This window comes from Ictalurus punctatus, chromosome 6 (genome assembly GCF_001660625.3).
Source record: "Ictalurus punctatus breed USDA103 chromosome 6, Coco_2.0, whole genome shotgun sequence".
Lineage (NCBI taxonomy): Eukaryota > Metazoa > Chordata > Actinopteri > Siluriformes > Ictaluridae > Ictalurus > Ictalurus punctatus.
This window is the reverse complement of record NC_030421.2, coordinates 25786443-25803886: the sequence shown is the minus strand read 5'-3', so window position 1 is coordinate 25803886 and position 17444 is coordinate 25786443. Positions and strand designations below refer to the sequence as shown.

At 39.8% G+C, this 17444-nt stretch overlaps 1 protein-coding gene across 3 annotated transcripts in view; it reads left to right on the top strand.

The window, feature by feature from the left end:
- Positions 1–17444, top strand: part of LOC108266580 (RNA-binding motif, single-stranded-interacting protein 1) — a 62304-nt gene that overhangs the window by 27715 nt on the left and 17145 nt on the right. For all 3 annotated transcript variants that reach the window (XM_017470080.3, XM_017470082.3, XM_017470083.3), the window contains 3 exons: positions 2329–2507; positions 10457–10515; positions 15674–15765. In XM_017470080.3, coding sequence (XP_017325569.1) covers positions 2329–2507; positions 10457–10515; positions 15674–15765 — 330 coding nt within the window. The remainder of the gene's footprint in view (positions 1–2328; positions 2508–10456; positions 10516–15673; positions 15766–17444) is intronic.

Genomic DNA, 17444 nt, shown 5'->3' with positions numbered 1-17444 from the left:
CTTGTCATGGGGACTATTAGGTTTCTGCTAGGCATGCTGGAAATGGCTGCTTCTCCTTCTCCTTCATGTATACATACATTGTAAATATCATGCATTTTTTAATGTAAAATACCAACAAAACAAGGCTAATCCTGTCAGGAAGCTCAGCGGCATGTATGTCTTTTATACACATAGTCAGCCTTTTTTGCTTGCCATGCATATAGCTTTTCTGGTTGGAGAGAAGAGGTGGGAAGGGTAGAGGATGGAGCACAGGAGAGCAAGATATTCATCTTCATTCAGCACTGACAGTATGGAGTTATTTAGTTTGCAGTCAGGAATCTTGGCCCATTTGTACAACAGGCTACTTCTGTTTGCTCCTTTTAGACAAACTGGTAGGGATGGTAGGGATATTTTCTCAGAATCAGAGCAGTGCTGCGTTTTTATTTTTAAATTCTATTTACAAGTTAGCAGTGAGGAAATATGATTAGTAGTCCGACTGGCCAAGCTAAAGTCTTGTCAAGCTCTCTTTGTGGAGACCAGGCATGTATTTGTTTTAGTGATTGTCTGTTAATGCATCATGAATCTGAGCAGCCCGCTCAATCCTGTCTTTACTCTTGATTCATCTGTTGAATGTGAATAGAAACGTTAGGGCTTTAAAACTATAAAGCTGTCTTCAAATAGCATGCAGTGAAATTCGCAATATTTTTGTCAGCCGAAATGACTTCATTCTAAATGCAGATTGCGAATGAATGATGAGTGTTTTAAACACAGCAGTCTGTTGAATGTCTACATTTACATGCACGTTGCATATACGCACATGAGGAGTGGCATTTAGTGCCAGCTTAACCATAGCAGCGAGAAGCTTGCGAGGCTTAGCTCAGCATGATGGCTGAGTTGTCTGTCGCCTCACTTGTGCTTTCAACACACCTTAAATTATGTCAGTTTCAGCGAAACTTACTGGAAACATACTTAGTAATCAGGGAGTAAGAAGTTCAGCTTTGTAATATGAACTATTGGCCTTATTTTTCAATCTTTTAGTAAAGGTATGTAAACCCTATTGTAGGCCAAACGGAACTTGAAAAAGTTTCGGTAACCCTGACAAATTTTCTTCTTTAGTCATAAATTACAATGCATATTTTACATTTAGTGATGCCCACAAACGTCACAGAGAGCTGCTAATGATTTAGCGTGCACTAAATCTTCAAGGAAAGCAGCTCGGATATTGCAGTGTATCATGTACCACAGGCACAACCTAACTCTTCCTTTTTGTATAGGGTGCCATTTCTTTTGTCCTAAGTGAATCGCTAGTCTAATTTGTTGTGATTTCACAAAATGTTCCATTAAATTTGTGTTGTTAAATAAATAAATGAACTTAATTTATGTAACAAAGCTTAATTTTAACATGTCAGTGTAATCAGTGTCTATAAAATTGGAGGTACTCATACTCAAGCTGAACGTACCAGTGGGTCTTGTATGCTCCTGTGAATGATTTCTAAGTAAATTTGCTTGTATCATCTTGAGAAATGAGACGTTATGTTTATGCATTTTGCACCTGCCGAATTTTGTATTTTGCGCCGGCCATTTTGGTCCTCATGTCATCGCACAGAATGTGAGCATGAGATATAGTTAATTAAATATAATGTCTCTTGGGCTGTTTAACATAGCCATGTGTAATATAAGCAAAGTATCTAATCTATGTACAGTTGGGTTTTTTTTCTTATATCTGGTTTAACACCACAGTTATAAGATTGGTTGGATTTAAAAGTAAACATGGCAATTATTCATCTGTTTAACAGATCATCACATATTGATTATCTACCTCTTCATCTTCCAATTTAGGTGTACACATGACATTTGTGAATGGCCTATCAATGTGATTATTATTGCTTGCATGTAAATGTAGCAAGTGCAGATCCGAGCAGTCTGCATTTTACAGCCCATGCATTTCAGAGTACGATTTGTGGGTAGCTGTCCCACCCTTGTATTAGAATGACTACACTAACCCTTTTCCAGTAAGTTCAATCAATAGGACACACTCAGGTTCCATTTCTTCTTCTATACTCACATAATAAATTCACCAGTGGCAAGCAGGATAGCCCATGTCTTTCCTGCAGTCCAAAATCATCGTTTGTTTATCAAATAACTGTTGATATTCCCAATAGTCTTACTCTCACTTACCACATTATTCATCTATGTTTACACACTCCAGAATTACACAGACCTGCAAAAACTCTCCCTATATCTGTTCCCGTCTTTCTTTCTTACCACCAGATTGTTTGCCTTTCACACCCATATGTTCTTGTGCATCTTCACCCTGACCGTGTTTTGTTTTTCTGTCACTTTTGGCAGCCCCCTGTTGGCCCGTTGTCTCAGCCCATGGCTCCCCCGAGCCCCGGAACCAACAGCAGCACCAATCAGAGCAGCAGCAGCAGCACGGCAGGATGGGAGCAGCTCAGCAAAACCAACCTGTACATCCGTGGCTTGCCCCCAGCAACCACCGACCATGACCTGGTCAAGCTCTGTCAGCCGTGAGTACACAACTTCTTCTCATTAGCCCCCCTACTGATCTGCTATTGATTAGTCTTTTTTCTTTTCTCCTTCTCGGCCTTGGTGAATACGAGACTTAGGAGGACCTTGGACCAAATATTAGCTTCATATGAGGGTAGTAATGCTTCCATAGTGTGTGTTACTGGAATAGAGGAAGAGATTGGCAAAAAGCCTCCTGCAGATCTGAACAACTAGCTGGGGCTCATTAATCCCAATTGCACTCTGAGAGGAATGAGCTGTTCTGAAATGGAGATCGATTATGGCTTGAGGAAGGGAATGTGGCCTCAAATACACAAACATCAGTCTTGTGTATCAGCACGGCTCCAGATCACACACGCTGGGTCCTGTATATGGTTATGATCAGTTGAGCCACAGTGCAACGGTTGCTGCTTTTGTTATAGCTGCCCTATAGATGGGAAACTAATGATCATGCCACACACATAGTACTACTATGCATCACAGGTTGTTATGGTGCTATACCCTGTGTAAATACTTTCAGTGGTACTGTGATTTTGCATGTTACAGAAGTCGAGAATATATGAGAGGATGTCGAGGCACTTTTCTGCAGCTCTCTGCCCTTTACATTATGCTTGAGTACCATAAATGTAGTCAGCTTCTCTCAGCATTAATATGCTACAACTTGCTTTTTCAGAGGTCTAAACTGCAAGGAATGTGATGAATAAATGATTAGTTATAATGCCTTGCTGAGCGTGATATGGGAACTTATGAGAATATTGCATTTTAAAACTGAAAAACGACATTGATAGCTGCGCAGGAAAATGCGAGGTCCAAACGAACTGGTAATGAATATGGCCACAGGATCACCAACTTCCTGAAAACCTTCTACTGGAAAAGGTAAAAGGCCTCCATTACAGTCTGGTCGCATTGTGCTTCAATATCTTTGCTTGACCAGCAAGGTGACTTTTTGAAATCTCATTTTGCCCTTTCCAACCCCCTGTCATCCACCCGTTTTCCATACGGACACGCACACGCACATGCATACAGTCACATGCTCAGACTATGAGATGTTGACTTTGTAGCCCATTCAATCTCTTCCTTCTTCCTCTATGGCTTTCCTGGAGTGTTTTCTTAGGAGGGGGCAATTTTATGTTCCTCATTATTGTCAAGTCAAGTTTCTCACTTCCTGTGGTGTAATTAGTTCACCTAATGTTTCAGTTGTGCCTCACAAACCATGGCAGATTTGCATATTTTAAAGAGTTACTCAGTACCTTTAGAAGACAAATGAAACAAGGGAACAGTTTGATTGATAGAGACTTTAATCACCCGTGAGTGACTTTGACTTGCTTATGGTACCGGACATGTCTGAACACTTAAGAATGGCCATTTAAGGTTGTGGATTAGTGTGAGGTAAGGCCCAGGAATGTGATCTCCAAAGCGATAGCTGCATTTAGCCTAATCCTATTCTGATAGCTAAAGCAATTTCCCCTTTGACCTTTTAAGTCATGCTATACAAGGCAGTGAAGAATCTGTGTTTGGAGTCATTCTCATCTTCTGAGTAGAACAGAATAATAATGATTATCATTCATGATCATTTTTACGTAAAGCCACAAAAACTTGCTGATGAAGTGTATATGTTTGAAGATACGCATCTGCCCTCTGCAGAAGTTTTCACTAGTGAGTCTGCTGAATACTTTATTAGCTTTTATTTCTGGTGAAATCCTCATTCACCATCTGCTGCGTTTTGATGAATATTTGAACTCTTTGTCTTACGCTTACTATGCACCAAAGTCTTTCAGGATATGTAAGAAATAAAAGACAACGGGGCATGCTGTTGTAGCAAAATAACAAACAATGGGGTTGACACTATACAGTAACAGCATGTCTCAAAGAGTCCTATTCCTCTTATACCACATTACTGCCAACACCTACAAGTTATTAAATGTACAGAATGATACAACATGCATTTTAATTGTTTTCAGTTACATTTAACGTGGTGAAGCATCCGCAAAACAATTTTTTTTCCCTATTCTGTTCCTATTTTCCTGCATTATACAACTATAAACAGCCATTCCCTCACCAGTTTTTTTTTTTTATAAGATTCTTTTTAAAAAAAACAACATATCATGTTACAGAGAAACCAAAAGCACAAAGCCCTCTACCCTGAAGACTTTCTTTTGTTTGAAACCTAAACATAAAATAACAGCTTTCCCTCTGACTGATACCTCTGACACTAGAGACTCCTTCAGTAAATGTCACATAAACATCTCTGCACAGAAAACTTCACCATATTAACACTGGAGAGTTTGCCATACTGTATAATTGTATACAATTCCTGTAAAAAAAAACTTGAAACAATAACATATTAGAATGAGTGCATTAATAAAAAGCTGTACTTTGCCTGGCAACTGGAAAAATGGTCAGAGCTGCTGTTTAAAAAAATTAATTAACACTTTCTGAAATTTCAGATTCAAGAATTCAAAGGCACTGTGGTATAATTCAATATAATGCATCTCATCTGAAGTCATGAATAATAACCAAATGATCCTATATACTGTATGTATAATATGATACGTAATATTTAGGAATATACTAGTGTAATACTGCAGTCACATGGCATTAGCGTTTTGTTTTTACAAAGGACGAAAGCCTTAATTTGTATAAATGTTGTATAAATCATATAAATCTTGACCTCTGTCTCCAGAACGGAGTAACTTCTGTGCCGTTGGGGGAAGAATACACCTAGGGCTACTTACCACAGCGGCCAGGTGGGAGTAACGAGAACCAAGTTTCAAAATACCTGATGTTTATTGTGGGCAATTTGTATTCACTTTTGTAACAGTTGCCTTGTTAATTGTACCTGTATTTGTGTCTGTGTTAATTACGTCCTCAATAATTCTGTATTAGCTAATGCAGAGTTAGTATTTTGGATCAGTGCAGCTGATGTGTGCAGCTTTTTGAACACACTTTGTCTTATTGTAGCATGGTTTCTGTAGAGATTATACAGGGCAGGTTGTTTAGTGTGTAGCTCTGCTGCCGCAGTTAGAATGCTCAGTTCTGAGAAACATGAAGCTATCTAGTGAAAGATTATGCAATCTGATGCCATGACCCCAAATAGAAAGTCTCAAACTTCTATTTACCCTGCTGTCTGCTTAAGACCAGAGAGCAGCTCCATGCTGTGTGTGAGTGTCTGTGTGCCTTATTGGATAGTAGTATGACCCTGAGCAATGTCTATAGAAATCAATAAGCACATAGTGAATAGCAACAGGAGCCCATATTAGGCTGAGAAATAGGATGAAGGGCAGGAACGGCAGGTGAGATGGCGGTTGCATTGTTCTCCCTGCTGCCTCTCTAGCTGGGACGACACCCTATCTCCTTCCCTCAGCCCACACAAGCCCATGCAATCCAATTCCAATGGATTTTTAGTGAAAGCTAATGGAGGAGGAGGCTAATGAGGAGGGTTGGTCTTTGATGGCCCGTTTGCCTATGAGGCTTATAAACACAGTTTTGGAGAGAATTCGGAAGAACATTCAGGACCATTTTATAATGTCACTGTATCAATCAAGGACTAGAAGGCTAGAAGTAGCCTTTATTTGTCACATATACATTATAGCACAGTGAAATTCCTTTCTTCGTATATCCCAGGAAGTTGTTAGGAAGCTGGGGTCAGAGCGCTGGGTCAGCCATGATACAGCACCACTGGAACAGAGAGCGTTAAGGAGCCTTGCTCAAGGGCCCAGCAGTGGCAGATTGGCAGTGCTGGGGCTTGAACTCCTGACCGTCTGATCAGTAACCCAGAGCCTTAAGCGTTGAGCCACCACTGCAGTGGCTAGCAGGAGGTCACGGCAGCTGAAGGAGACCGGACTGGCACAGGCTTTAAAGGTGGTTCTCCATAATTGGATTTCAAATCACATAATGGTTTTGGCGTTTGGATATTAATTAGAAGAGCTTAATGGTGTCTTTTCCTTCCCCTTGACCTGCAGTGCTGGTGTGATAGTCTTTATACACGTAGGACACAAGGTCAAGAGTCTTCTTTTAAAGTAGGTTTCCTGTTTCCCTGGAGAGGTCAGAAGTGAAACTCTCCTTTCATATGTGCTGTGCTGTATCCTACCACCATACATCTGTATGACTTTCTCAATTTCCACCCCTTCTGCAGTTACACAGTATCCGTTGGCTCTGCTTTATTCTCCCACAGTGGCGTAGCCAGGAACTCATTTCAGGAGGAGATTAGGAAATAGATTAAACAAAATCACTGCATGATCTGTACAGTTAAATTGATAAATGTGACGTGCTCATGCACGTGGATGGGTGGATGCCGGACAGTAGTAGAAATGGTGATGGCACAATCTACTGTCAACCAAACTTGCTAAAATTATTAATGTTGCCATAAAATATTTATGACAATTTCACTGAAGAACATAAAACTAAGATGCGGGGGAAATTACCTTTTATTTTCTAAAAGCAGATCCGCCCTTCTTTTTCTCCTCATACCATAAACCTCCAGAACTTCAGTCTATCACTTTTATATCTTTGTGCTCACAATGTAGCTAGCTGGCTTTCAAACAGAAATGGGGAAAAATGCATGATCCTGATTGGTTAATCCTGATTCTCACCATGGCAGCATGTAGCCATTAAAGAAATGTTTAAGCAAACAAAAAAAGGGGACACATGTATTGGACATTTGGTTTGTAATGATGACTTTATTGACCTTTTATACACACCACTATAGTGCAATTACTGTGCAAAATAATAATATTTGATTTTGATTTGGTAAATAATCAGCAGTGTGTGTGTTAACCACTCGTGAATAAGCAATTGGAACTGTCGTAAATTATTTATGACAATATTATACACACCAAGTCCTGTTGTAACCGTATTAATAAATCATGGAGTACGAAGAACTTCTCTTATGACCATTTATCCTTGGTCCTTTCTTAAATGGCTACAATTTGTGTTAGGGCTGTTGACACATACAGTGCCCTCTACTAAGAATGGCACCCTTGGTAAATATGAGCAAAGAAGGCTGTAAAAAAAAACATCTTTTTTGTTTAACCTGTTGATCTTTTGTTCAACAGGAAATTGTTAAACCGAGACTTCCTGTTTCACAGGAGTATAAATATGAGGTAGCACATAGGATAAATTCCCTTAGTCAGTCAAATAACAGCCCAGTGAACCTCATCATGCTTGAAGACACTTACTTTAAAACTAACTGAGGGTAAAGTTTATTTTACCTAGCACAGGCATCACACCAGAATAAAAGCAAAACCTGGTGTGATTACTGTGTGTGAAAAATATCCATCCATCCATTTTCTGTAGCACTTATCCTACACACGGTTGCATGAAGCCTGGAGCTTATCCCAGGGGACTCGGGGCACAAGACAGGGGACACCCTGGATGGCGTGCCTTTGCATTGCAGGACACAATCTCTCACACACACACACACACACACACACACACACACACTACAGACAATTTAGAGTGCCAGTCAGACTGCAGTGCATGTCTTTGGACTGTGGGAGGAATCCGGAGTACCCGGAGGAAACGGGGAGAACATGCAAACTCCACGCACACAGGTCAGAGGTGGGAATCAAACACCCAACCCTGGAAGTGCGAGGCAAACGTGCTAACCACTCCACCACCATGTACCTGAGTGAAAAATATCATTATTCAAATGAATTGTACTTAAACAGGATGCCTGTTGCTGGTCAATAATGATTCATTAATATTTTTACTACAGTTTGAACAAGTTAGAATTTATTTGTGACATGCAAACTTTCAAATCCCCATACCATCAAATCTCATATTTTTTCATCCAGCGGTTGAAAAAATCAGCGGTTTATTACTTGATGTAATTCCATGTCTAGTATAACATTTAAAAAAATGCATGAATGCAGAATGAGAGTGTATGTTTTGTTTATTGCAGGGGTGCTAAATGAGTCTTTCTGCTTTAACTCTGTCCTGTATATACAGAAATCGCATATTCATTATTCAGTGCACGTGTGTAACACGCAGACCCCTTTGGAGAAGATTAGTAAATCATTTTCCACATTGTTTTTGGGTGTTACCAAGTTTCCATGTGTGTTTTTGCAGCCAATTTAGACTACTTCATTAATTGTCTTGTCCTGAAGATTTGTTAGTTGATATTGTGCAGATTTATTGTGTTGTCAAGTTTCTTAGCAGTTCTGTGACTATGGGACTTTCCCACACAGGCAACCCTGTGTGTTGTCAAAACAGGAATAGCATTTCTCCTCCAAGCAATTCCATAAGCAGTTCTTAGGTTCTTATGTCATTAATCTCCTCCAGACGATATCTTCTCAATAACATTGTTGCTAGCTTAATGCTGGCAACAATGAACAGTTGTACTAGACCTACGAGTGTTTACACACAGTTAAATTGATATAGATGTGTGTATGTGTGTACGTGTGTATGTATGTATGTATGTATGTATATATGTATGTATGTATGTATGTATATATGTATGTATGTATGTGTAAAATATATATATATATATATATATATATATATATATATATATATATATATATATAGATATATAGATATTATAAAATGTGTGTGTATATATGTACATATGTATGTATATGTGTGTTATCCTTCATAATAATACAGACACAACTGACAGGTCTAATATCTTTTGAAAATGACCTTTTTAATTATATTACACCTGCATGCATGACAAATTACAGGAAAAATACTGGTGGTTATGTTATGCTGTGGGGACATTTTCCTGGTTTGGATCTTTCCTGGTTTGGGATTTTATGGTTTGGGTCCACTTGTAAATCAATGCAAAGTTATTCTGAATAATCACCTGTATCCTATAGTGAAACATTTCTATCCTGATGGGAGCAGTATCTTCCTGTATGACAATGGCACCATTCACAGGGCATGAGAGCACACTGAACAGTTTGAGTAGGAAGTTGATGTAAATCATATCCTGTGGCCTTTACAGTCACTCGATCTCAACCAAACTGAACACCTATAAGCTGTTCTGGAGGCTTGTGGTGTGCCAGCACTTTAGTAATAAACTATGTTGATTTTTCATTTCATTTGGGACCCATCTGGGTATATAAAAAGGATGGAATTAGCCATATTTTCCTTTTATTCTTAACAGTTTAGGAATGTTATGTTGGGACTGAAGAGAAAGAGTGGAAAGTTTAAGAAGTGATTTTGCAACCGGACTGAGTATGCCCTCTGGTCCCAAGTTTAAACCGCCATTATACCAGTGGGGTAATCAGTTGGGAAGATCAAATGATCATACACCTTTGCCATGGTGGCCTTCATCTGGAAATGTTTACCCTGATTGTTTTGTTTCGTTTGGTCTTTGCTCGGTGTGTGGTCACCTGGCGCGTCTGTGGGAAACACTCGCTGTGGATCTCAGTGTTTTAGATTCAATGTTGGTTTCATTTGTCAGGCTTGACAGCTTTAGTGATACAGCTCTGATGGGTTTCCTGTTTGTGGCCCTGCCTCTGCTGGTCCATGTTGCTCTTTTGATCTTGGAGATGTAGCATTTAGCTAGGAAATGTGCTTCCAAATGAGATTTTCATGTGACAAAAATTTTTGAATGTTGAAAGACGTTTGGTGTTCTATATCCTTGCCTTTGGAGAATGGGACATTTTGGAGCCTGTGTTTGTGGCTGCTTTGTCCGAAGGTCAGACATCTTCATCCAGTACAGATCAGTGCTTCTTTTGGGGATGTTTCAGTCTAGAAACAACCCCCTGTGTCATGTTTGTGGGATGATGTCATTATGTTTTATGCAAGCTGTGTTGTGTGCGTGTGTGCGTGTGTGCGTGCGTGTGTGTGTGTGTGTGTGTGTGTGTGTGTGTGTGTGTGTATGAGTGTATGACTGTGTCTGTGTGTGTGTGTCTGAGTAGGGGGTGGAGTGTTGTAAGATAGACTCCAGCTGTCTGGTGTTTCAATTCATACACCAACACTGTTCTCTTTGTTCTTTTCACAGTTACGGGAAAATAGTATCAACGAAGGCCATCCTGGATAAGACTACAAACAAATGCAAAGGTGTGTATGTTCTGCCATGTCTTCAGCAAGCATGTGTTTCCACACTTTCCCACCGAAAGTTAATGAATGTTGTAATATAAACTAAAGTACAGAATGCACAAATCCGCCATATGGTGCATAGAGATTGAATCATTCAAATGTACAGCGTTTATTTTATGCAGGTATAATACGCTGTGAAGGTATTGTGTGTAGTGTTCTATTTTAAGTTAATAAAACAATATTTCAAAAGTGAGCACCGCAGAAATTCCAGCATGCCTCTGTGTAATGTTTGAATTTGTTTAGCCTGATCAAACAGCGTTGCTTGCAGAACTCGGAAAGTCAGCGCCAGCGCCTGTTTCCATGAGTTATACAGATTTCAGTGCCCTGCTCTGACTCATGACTTCTTGGCTGCTGTGTGTGCATGCACGAGTAAATGTATGACTCTGTCACTGCTTTGCTATGTGAGACTGGGAGGATCAGGAAACAGGTCCCAGGCCTTTAGTCTGGGGGGAGGATCAGGAAGTGTCCTCTGTATCTGCATTCACTGCTGTTATTTCTGTTCTGGCTTTGCTGACTGGGTCAGGCCCTTGGTGTGCTTCCAGGGTGGGGGTTATGCAAGAGAGACGACGGGAGAGAGATTGAAGGTGGCATAGCTCAGAATCTGGCTCAGTTCCTGGGTTTGGCACCTGTGGAACAGCCAGGCCGCGCTGCACCTCGCCACTGTGATGTGGATTATTTATGCGCTGAGTAATCTCAGCCTGCTCAAGAAGACTGACGTGTGTGTGTGTGTGTGTGTGTGTGTGTGTGTGTGTGTGTGTGTGTGTGTGTGTGTGTGTGTGTGTGTGGGGCAAGCATGACCTGTAATTCTATCCCCCAGTTGACTCTGTGTGCTCAGCTGGCAACCAAAAGGTTAGATCTCAGTCAGTAGCTTCGTATCTGTCCATAGACGCAATGGAACCTGAGGTGATCCTGTGATCTTCACTTACATACCATCCCAATAACCAGTAATCACATTTTATTTGTCACATGCATACCCATACGCAGTATGACACGCAGTGAAATGCTTTTTACAACCACACCGATCTATAAAAGAGAATAAAATTACATTAAATTAAATAAAGATAAAAATATCATAAAGAATATAGTATAATAGAGAATATATATATATATATATATATATATATATATATATATATATATATATATATATATATATATATATATATAGAATATATGAATAGAAAAATGTACAATTTAGAATATAAAACAAAAATTACAATAATGAAATACAAAGAAATGTACAATTATATACTAAATGGAGTAGAAAGCAGAATAAAAATGCGTATAAATAATTGGCAAAATTGTACATGTGCAAATTGTAAAGAAGTGCAAAAACCTACGAATTCCTCTGAAAGCTCTGCTTTCGCTTTCTTTTACACTTCTGAAAGTTTTGCCCAGCACTGTCTGCTTTCTATAATCACATTGCTGTGTTAAAAGGAGGGAAGTCCTGGCTTGCCTTTGCAGATTTCTAATTGTGTAATACTCACGCAATACTCATGTTTCACCTCTGTATCTCAGTCCCAGAGTCAATAGTCATAATCGCCTGAATGAGTGGTTGAGCTGCCTGTATTTGCAGTTGGGCGTGTTTGCAGTTTAAATATGGAAGCAACCACAGTGTCCCTGCAGCTTCCACAGCAGTCAAAGATGACCAAGCATCAGACTGACTGAGTCACAGAATACTGAATTATTATCAACATTCACAGTGTAGTATGTTCATCAAGAGAACCTATCTAATGAAATCAGGAGGCAAACTCCTAGCCTCGCTGGGTGAAATCAGGTATCCGGGCACAAGAATTGCATTTCTACTTTGGGAATTTGCAGCTAAGCAGCTCAGAGAGAACATTCCAGTCGTGAACAGATGTATATTTTATAATGAAACAGGTCTCCAAGTGGAACTTCTCTGCCCGGCTCTGCCAGGCTAATAGTTTTTAGATTTATTTTACTCCTCAGTTGTATTGTACCAAACCTATTTCCCAATTCCCAGTCACTAGCTAGTTCTCCCCTATTATACGACGGATACCACTTCAGGAAGGTGACGAATAATACAAGTTCTTTTATACTGCTGCTCATGCAACGTTATAGAGAAGCTGAAATTGCTGGGAAGACTTGCTAATAAAAATCGCTTCCTTATATTCGAGTCCACAGACATCCACAACTGGCTAGTATTGCCATCCTTCCCACAAAGAGAACAGGTTCAATTAGATTTTCTTGGGATAAGATCTTACGATCTACCAACAACAGGGTGAACTCTTTTCTTTTGTACCACTTGGGATCCCTAAATGCCTGATTTTGAATTTTTATAGTACACTGCAAAGATGACTAGTTGCACTGACAATATAGCCATGAGCATGTGGACCAATTTCTGTTGTATCAGCCTGAGAAATTGAATCCTGCACTGCAAATGAGGTCTGAGTTCACTGCAGACTCCAAGCAAGTTTTCTGCTATACTGTGCACTTTACCTGCTTATTACGTATATGTACAGTACATACACGCTTCTACATACAGTAGATGCAAACCCAGGTTAGCTGTTTAATTCATGGATTAAGTAATAACATGATTGAAGCAGTTATTGTGAATAAAAAACTTTAATTACGATTCATTCCGGTTTAGTTCCCCCTCGAGCATAGACTTGTGAGTTGTTCTAGTAGGCAAAAATTCCTTTTCCTGTCTTTTCCTCATATGCAATTTATTTGTTTGTTTGTTTGTTTGTTTGTTTATTTATTTAATTATGAGATTCCTGTATCACAACATGTTTTGCCATGTACAGTTTTTGTCTGTTCCTATACTTTTGCTCACCTAAAAATTGTGTGGTCCGCCACCAAAGATGTCATGTTTTAAGTTGTTAAACACATCTTGATGTAAATGTGAGGATACGCAAGCTGATATTCTGATCTATCGTCTCATAGTCATCTTATGATCACAAACCCAAATGTCTTCAATGTATAGCCAAAACGATAGCCTTGCTGTTCCAGTATGTTCAGAGGGGACTGTAGCGGTTTAACTGAATGAAAACAGAGTGAAATGCAAGGTAAATATTTAGTGCTTGGCGGTTAAGGCTCTGGGTTGCTGGTTGGAGGGTCGGGGGTTCAAACCCCAGCACTGCCAAGCTGCCCCTTTTGGGCCCTTGAGCAAGGCCCTTAACCCTCTCTGCTCTCAGTGTGCAGTATCATGGCTGACCCTGCGCTCTGACGCCGGCTTCCTGACATGCTGGGGTATGCGAAGAAAAGAATTTCAATGTGCATATGTATATGTGACCAATAAAGACTCATCATCACTCAGTATGGGCATTTATATCCTAAATATAAAACCAAAAATATTGTACAGTACTTTGAACATGGTAAAATCAAGTTAGGTTAATATGCAAGTAATATAAATAAATGTAAACGGTAAAATGATTCAAAGTGAGACATTGCTTTTGGAAGAATGAGATAATCCTGTTATCAATCTCCCACATCGGCCACACTGTCAAACACGTTACCAGGATATCGTGCATTCTGTTTCATAAAGAGGTTTTTTTGTTTTTTTGTTTTTTTAACTGAATGGTAAATAAAGTACATCTGAGATTTATCAATCAGTTTGGTTAATCTCGTAATTCAACCTGCTGCCAGCTAATTAACTACTCAGTAAGTGGAAAGACTTGATTTACAGCCGCTCTGGCACAGAATTCAGTCCAGTTTATGTTCAGTAACCTCTGCTGAATGTTCATAAATCAGTCTTTAGAGATTTATTAGCCATACATCACCAACATTAATGATTGTCATTAGTAAATGTTATATAATTACCAAGGCAGTAAATGACAGAACTTTAAGATACAGATTTCAGTAGTTTTAGTTGTTCAGCTAATATTCAGAAACGCCTACTGAATGTTCATGGCAATAACGTAATATTGAATATATAGCTATGAATGTACAAGCTATACATTTTTTATTATTATTATTATTATTATTATTATTATTTTTTATTTTTTTTATTTTTTTTATTAAGCTTAGTTGCAAAACTAAACAGCTACATAGTGTAAAGTCTGTGTTGGTATGGGATGCCTGAACATGGTGCGAGGATAATACAGAATTTGCATGGTTTATATATAGTAAAGGCAAGTGGAATGAAAATCCTGGACAATGAGAAAAGTTGACATGAGATGTACACACAATCAATTGGAAACTGTACAAAATTGAATTGTATCAAAGTGTTTTGCCTCCAAGTAGTGGAGTGCTGTGGCTCAGGAGGTAGAGTGGGTTGTCCACTAATTGTAGGGTTGGCGGTTCGAAGTGGAGTAAAACAATGAACCCCAGGTTGCTTCTGATGGCAAGCTAGTACCTTACATGGCAGCTCTGCGACCATTGGTGTGTTTGTGAATGGGTGAATGAGAAACCATGTAAAGTGCTTTGTAGAACCACTAAGGTTAAAAAAGCGCTAGATAAGTGCAGACCATTTACCATAAACACTACATTTATTTCTTTTTGTACAAATCCTAAATATATTTAATCTATCAGTTATGTAGCTTGACTGTTGCAAACAAAGCAACTAAGTTAACAGCAACAACACCAAACTGTTCACAGGGACAATTTGTATTGTGGCTTCTTTTGATTTGCTATTGTATTCAATTAAGAGAAATATTTTCACAAACAAAAGAGTAACCCTTTGATAACCTCTGTTATCTTTATTGTGTCATTTTGGGCTCACTGTGATCTCAGGTCAGAATTCTTTAGATACAATCGGATGACTGGTTCTATTTTAAGATTCCACGTTATCTAGTGTCTGACAAATACTTTCCATAGCGAACTGCTTTTTATCCTGCCTAGTAAGTATGAGAGTGACCTTTTTATGTGCAAGATTACTTGTATGTATGTATGTATGTATGTATGTATGTATGTATGTACGTATGTATGAATGTATGAATGAATTAATGAATTAATGAATTAATGAATTCCTAAAATGAGCTTAAGCATAATACACCAACTTTTCTTGACTATTTTGCTTAAACAGGATATGCACCAGTCACACACCCCAGTCAAGTATGTACTGTATTGTATTGCATACTCTTGAGAGGCCACGAGATTCTATATTAAGTTGTAATCGAGAAGGTCTGAGATTAAAAAGACTGTTGTGTATTCCCAGGTTATGGCTTTGTGGACTTTGACAGCCCTGCTGCTGCACAGAAAGCCGTTAATGCTCTGAAGAACAGCGGCGTGCAAGCACAGATGGCAAAGGTAAGAGTACACCTGTTAGACTATCTGTCGTTTCTTCTCTCTTACCCGTTATTTTCTTTCTCTCTCTTCCTTATTGTCAGATGGTGCTTGTGTGTGTGTGTTTGATGGACGTGTGAATGGCACAGTAAAAGTCAGTTCTTTGGTTGAATCTTCTAAAATGAATGAGGAAGATTTTTGTAATTGTAATCAGCCAATACTTTTTTCTTTTTTTTTTGCCTGAATTAAAAGCAGTAAAGCCAAACCCAGTCTTGGTGTCCTGTAGGCTCACAGTTGTGTTTTCATTTGACTGAAAGGGTGTCTTATCGAAAGCCGGATTGGACATGTCAACCGGCCTGTTCTCTGCAGAGGTGTGGTGATTTCTGTTTCTATATACGTCTGTGTTCATGCCTGTAGAACAGTGTGTGAAAAGTGGGTGTATGTCTCTTGGGTGGAGAGAGAGAGAGAGAAGAGGAAGAGTATAAAGATAGTGTGATGACAGCAGGGTGACGATATCCAGTGGGAATTCTCCCTGGGGACGTGCCTCTCACACTCGTTCTGTCTCGCACTCAATACACACACGGAAACACACAGGAGCCTCTGTGTTCCCCTGACAAGGCTCTTCGCTTGCTACAAAGCAGAGACTGTTTGAGGCGCACCCAGCTCTGACACTAACCTGAATGCATCCTGTAATGTTACTCGTTACGCACACACACACATGCTTTGCAACTAATGCTTAGGTGTTGGTTGCAAATGGCATGATAAAGCCACATCTGACAGAATCTGGTGGAGAGAGAGACACAGAGGGAGGAGGGAGGGAGGGAAAGTCACCGTTTTCACTATGGCAACTTCTTAGCAGTCTTCACCCCAACCCTCCCCATTTAGAGCTCTCTATTCATTCCTAAAGAGAAAGCACGGTGGGCTGAGTATGAAAAAGGATCAACGAGACGAAGGAACGGAGAAAGAGAAAGGGGGAGAAAGACAGACAGACAAGGGAGGAGGGGCAGGACAGAGCGATATAATAAGAGGGATTATGAGTGCAATGGGATTTGCAGCTGTGCAGGTTTTCCTGTAGGCAAATTTGACTTCCACAATTAAGCACATTTCATGTGCGCCTGTGTGTAGGGGTGTGTGTGTCTGTAGCTGTACTCTCCTCTGTAGTGTGTACAGCTGAGCTGCTGCAGCAGCAGCACACTCCCTGCACTTTCACATAGCTCAGCTAAAGCAAAGGAAGTAAATAATTGGCAGTAGTCATGGTAACAGGCCCGCCGACGCCATGCCATCCAGTCCATATAAAAGCTGAGTTCGGCTGTGCAGAGCTCGACAGGCGGGTACGAGCTGCTGGAAGCGCCCCTTGCAACCTTTTCCATTTCCAATTAGAGCTGCACTGTTCGGGGGGTGACGCGGGCGAGCTTAAGCCTGGCTTTTGTTCCGCACTCACTAGGAAGTTGAGATCTTTCGTTTAACTTTTCTTTTAAAGGTTTTTCTTTCATTGTTAGGACAATGAAGAGCCAGGCTGCATGAACTTAATGAATTCCTTCCCCATTCTGCGAGCTGCTCTTGGGTGCCTTGATGGGTTTCATTCACTAATTTTAAGCTCTGTGTTTGATGAAAGGTGTGTAAATTAGAGGGCAGGAACTTCAAGTGGTTCTGGGGAGTTTGTTCAAACACATTTTCAGTCAATGCTAACAGCAACGTAAACA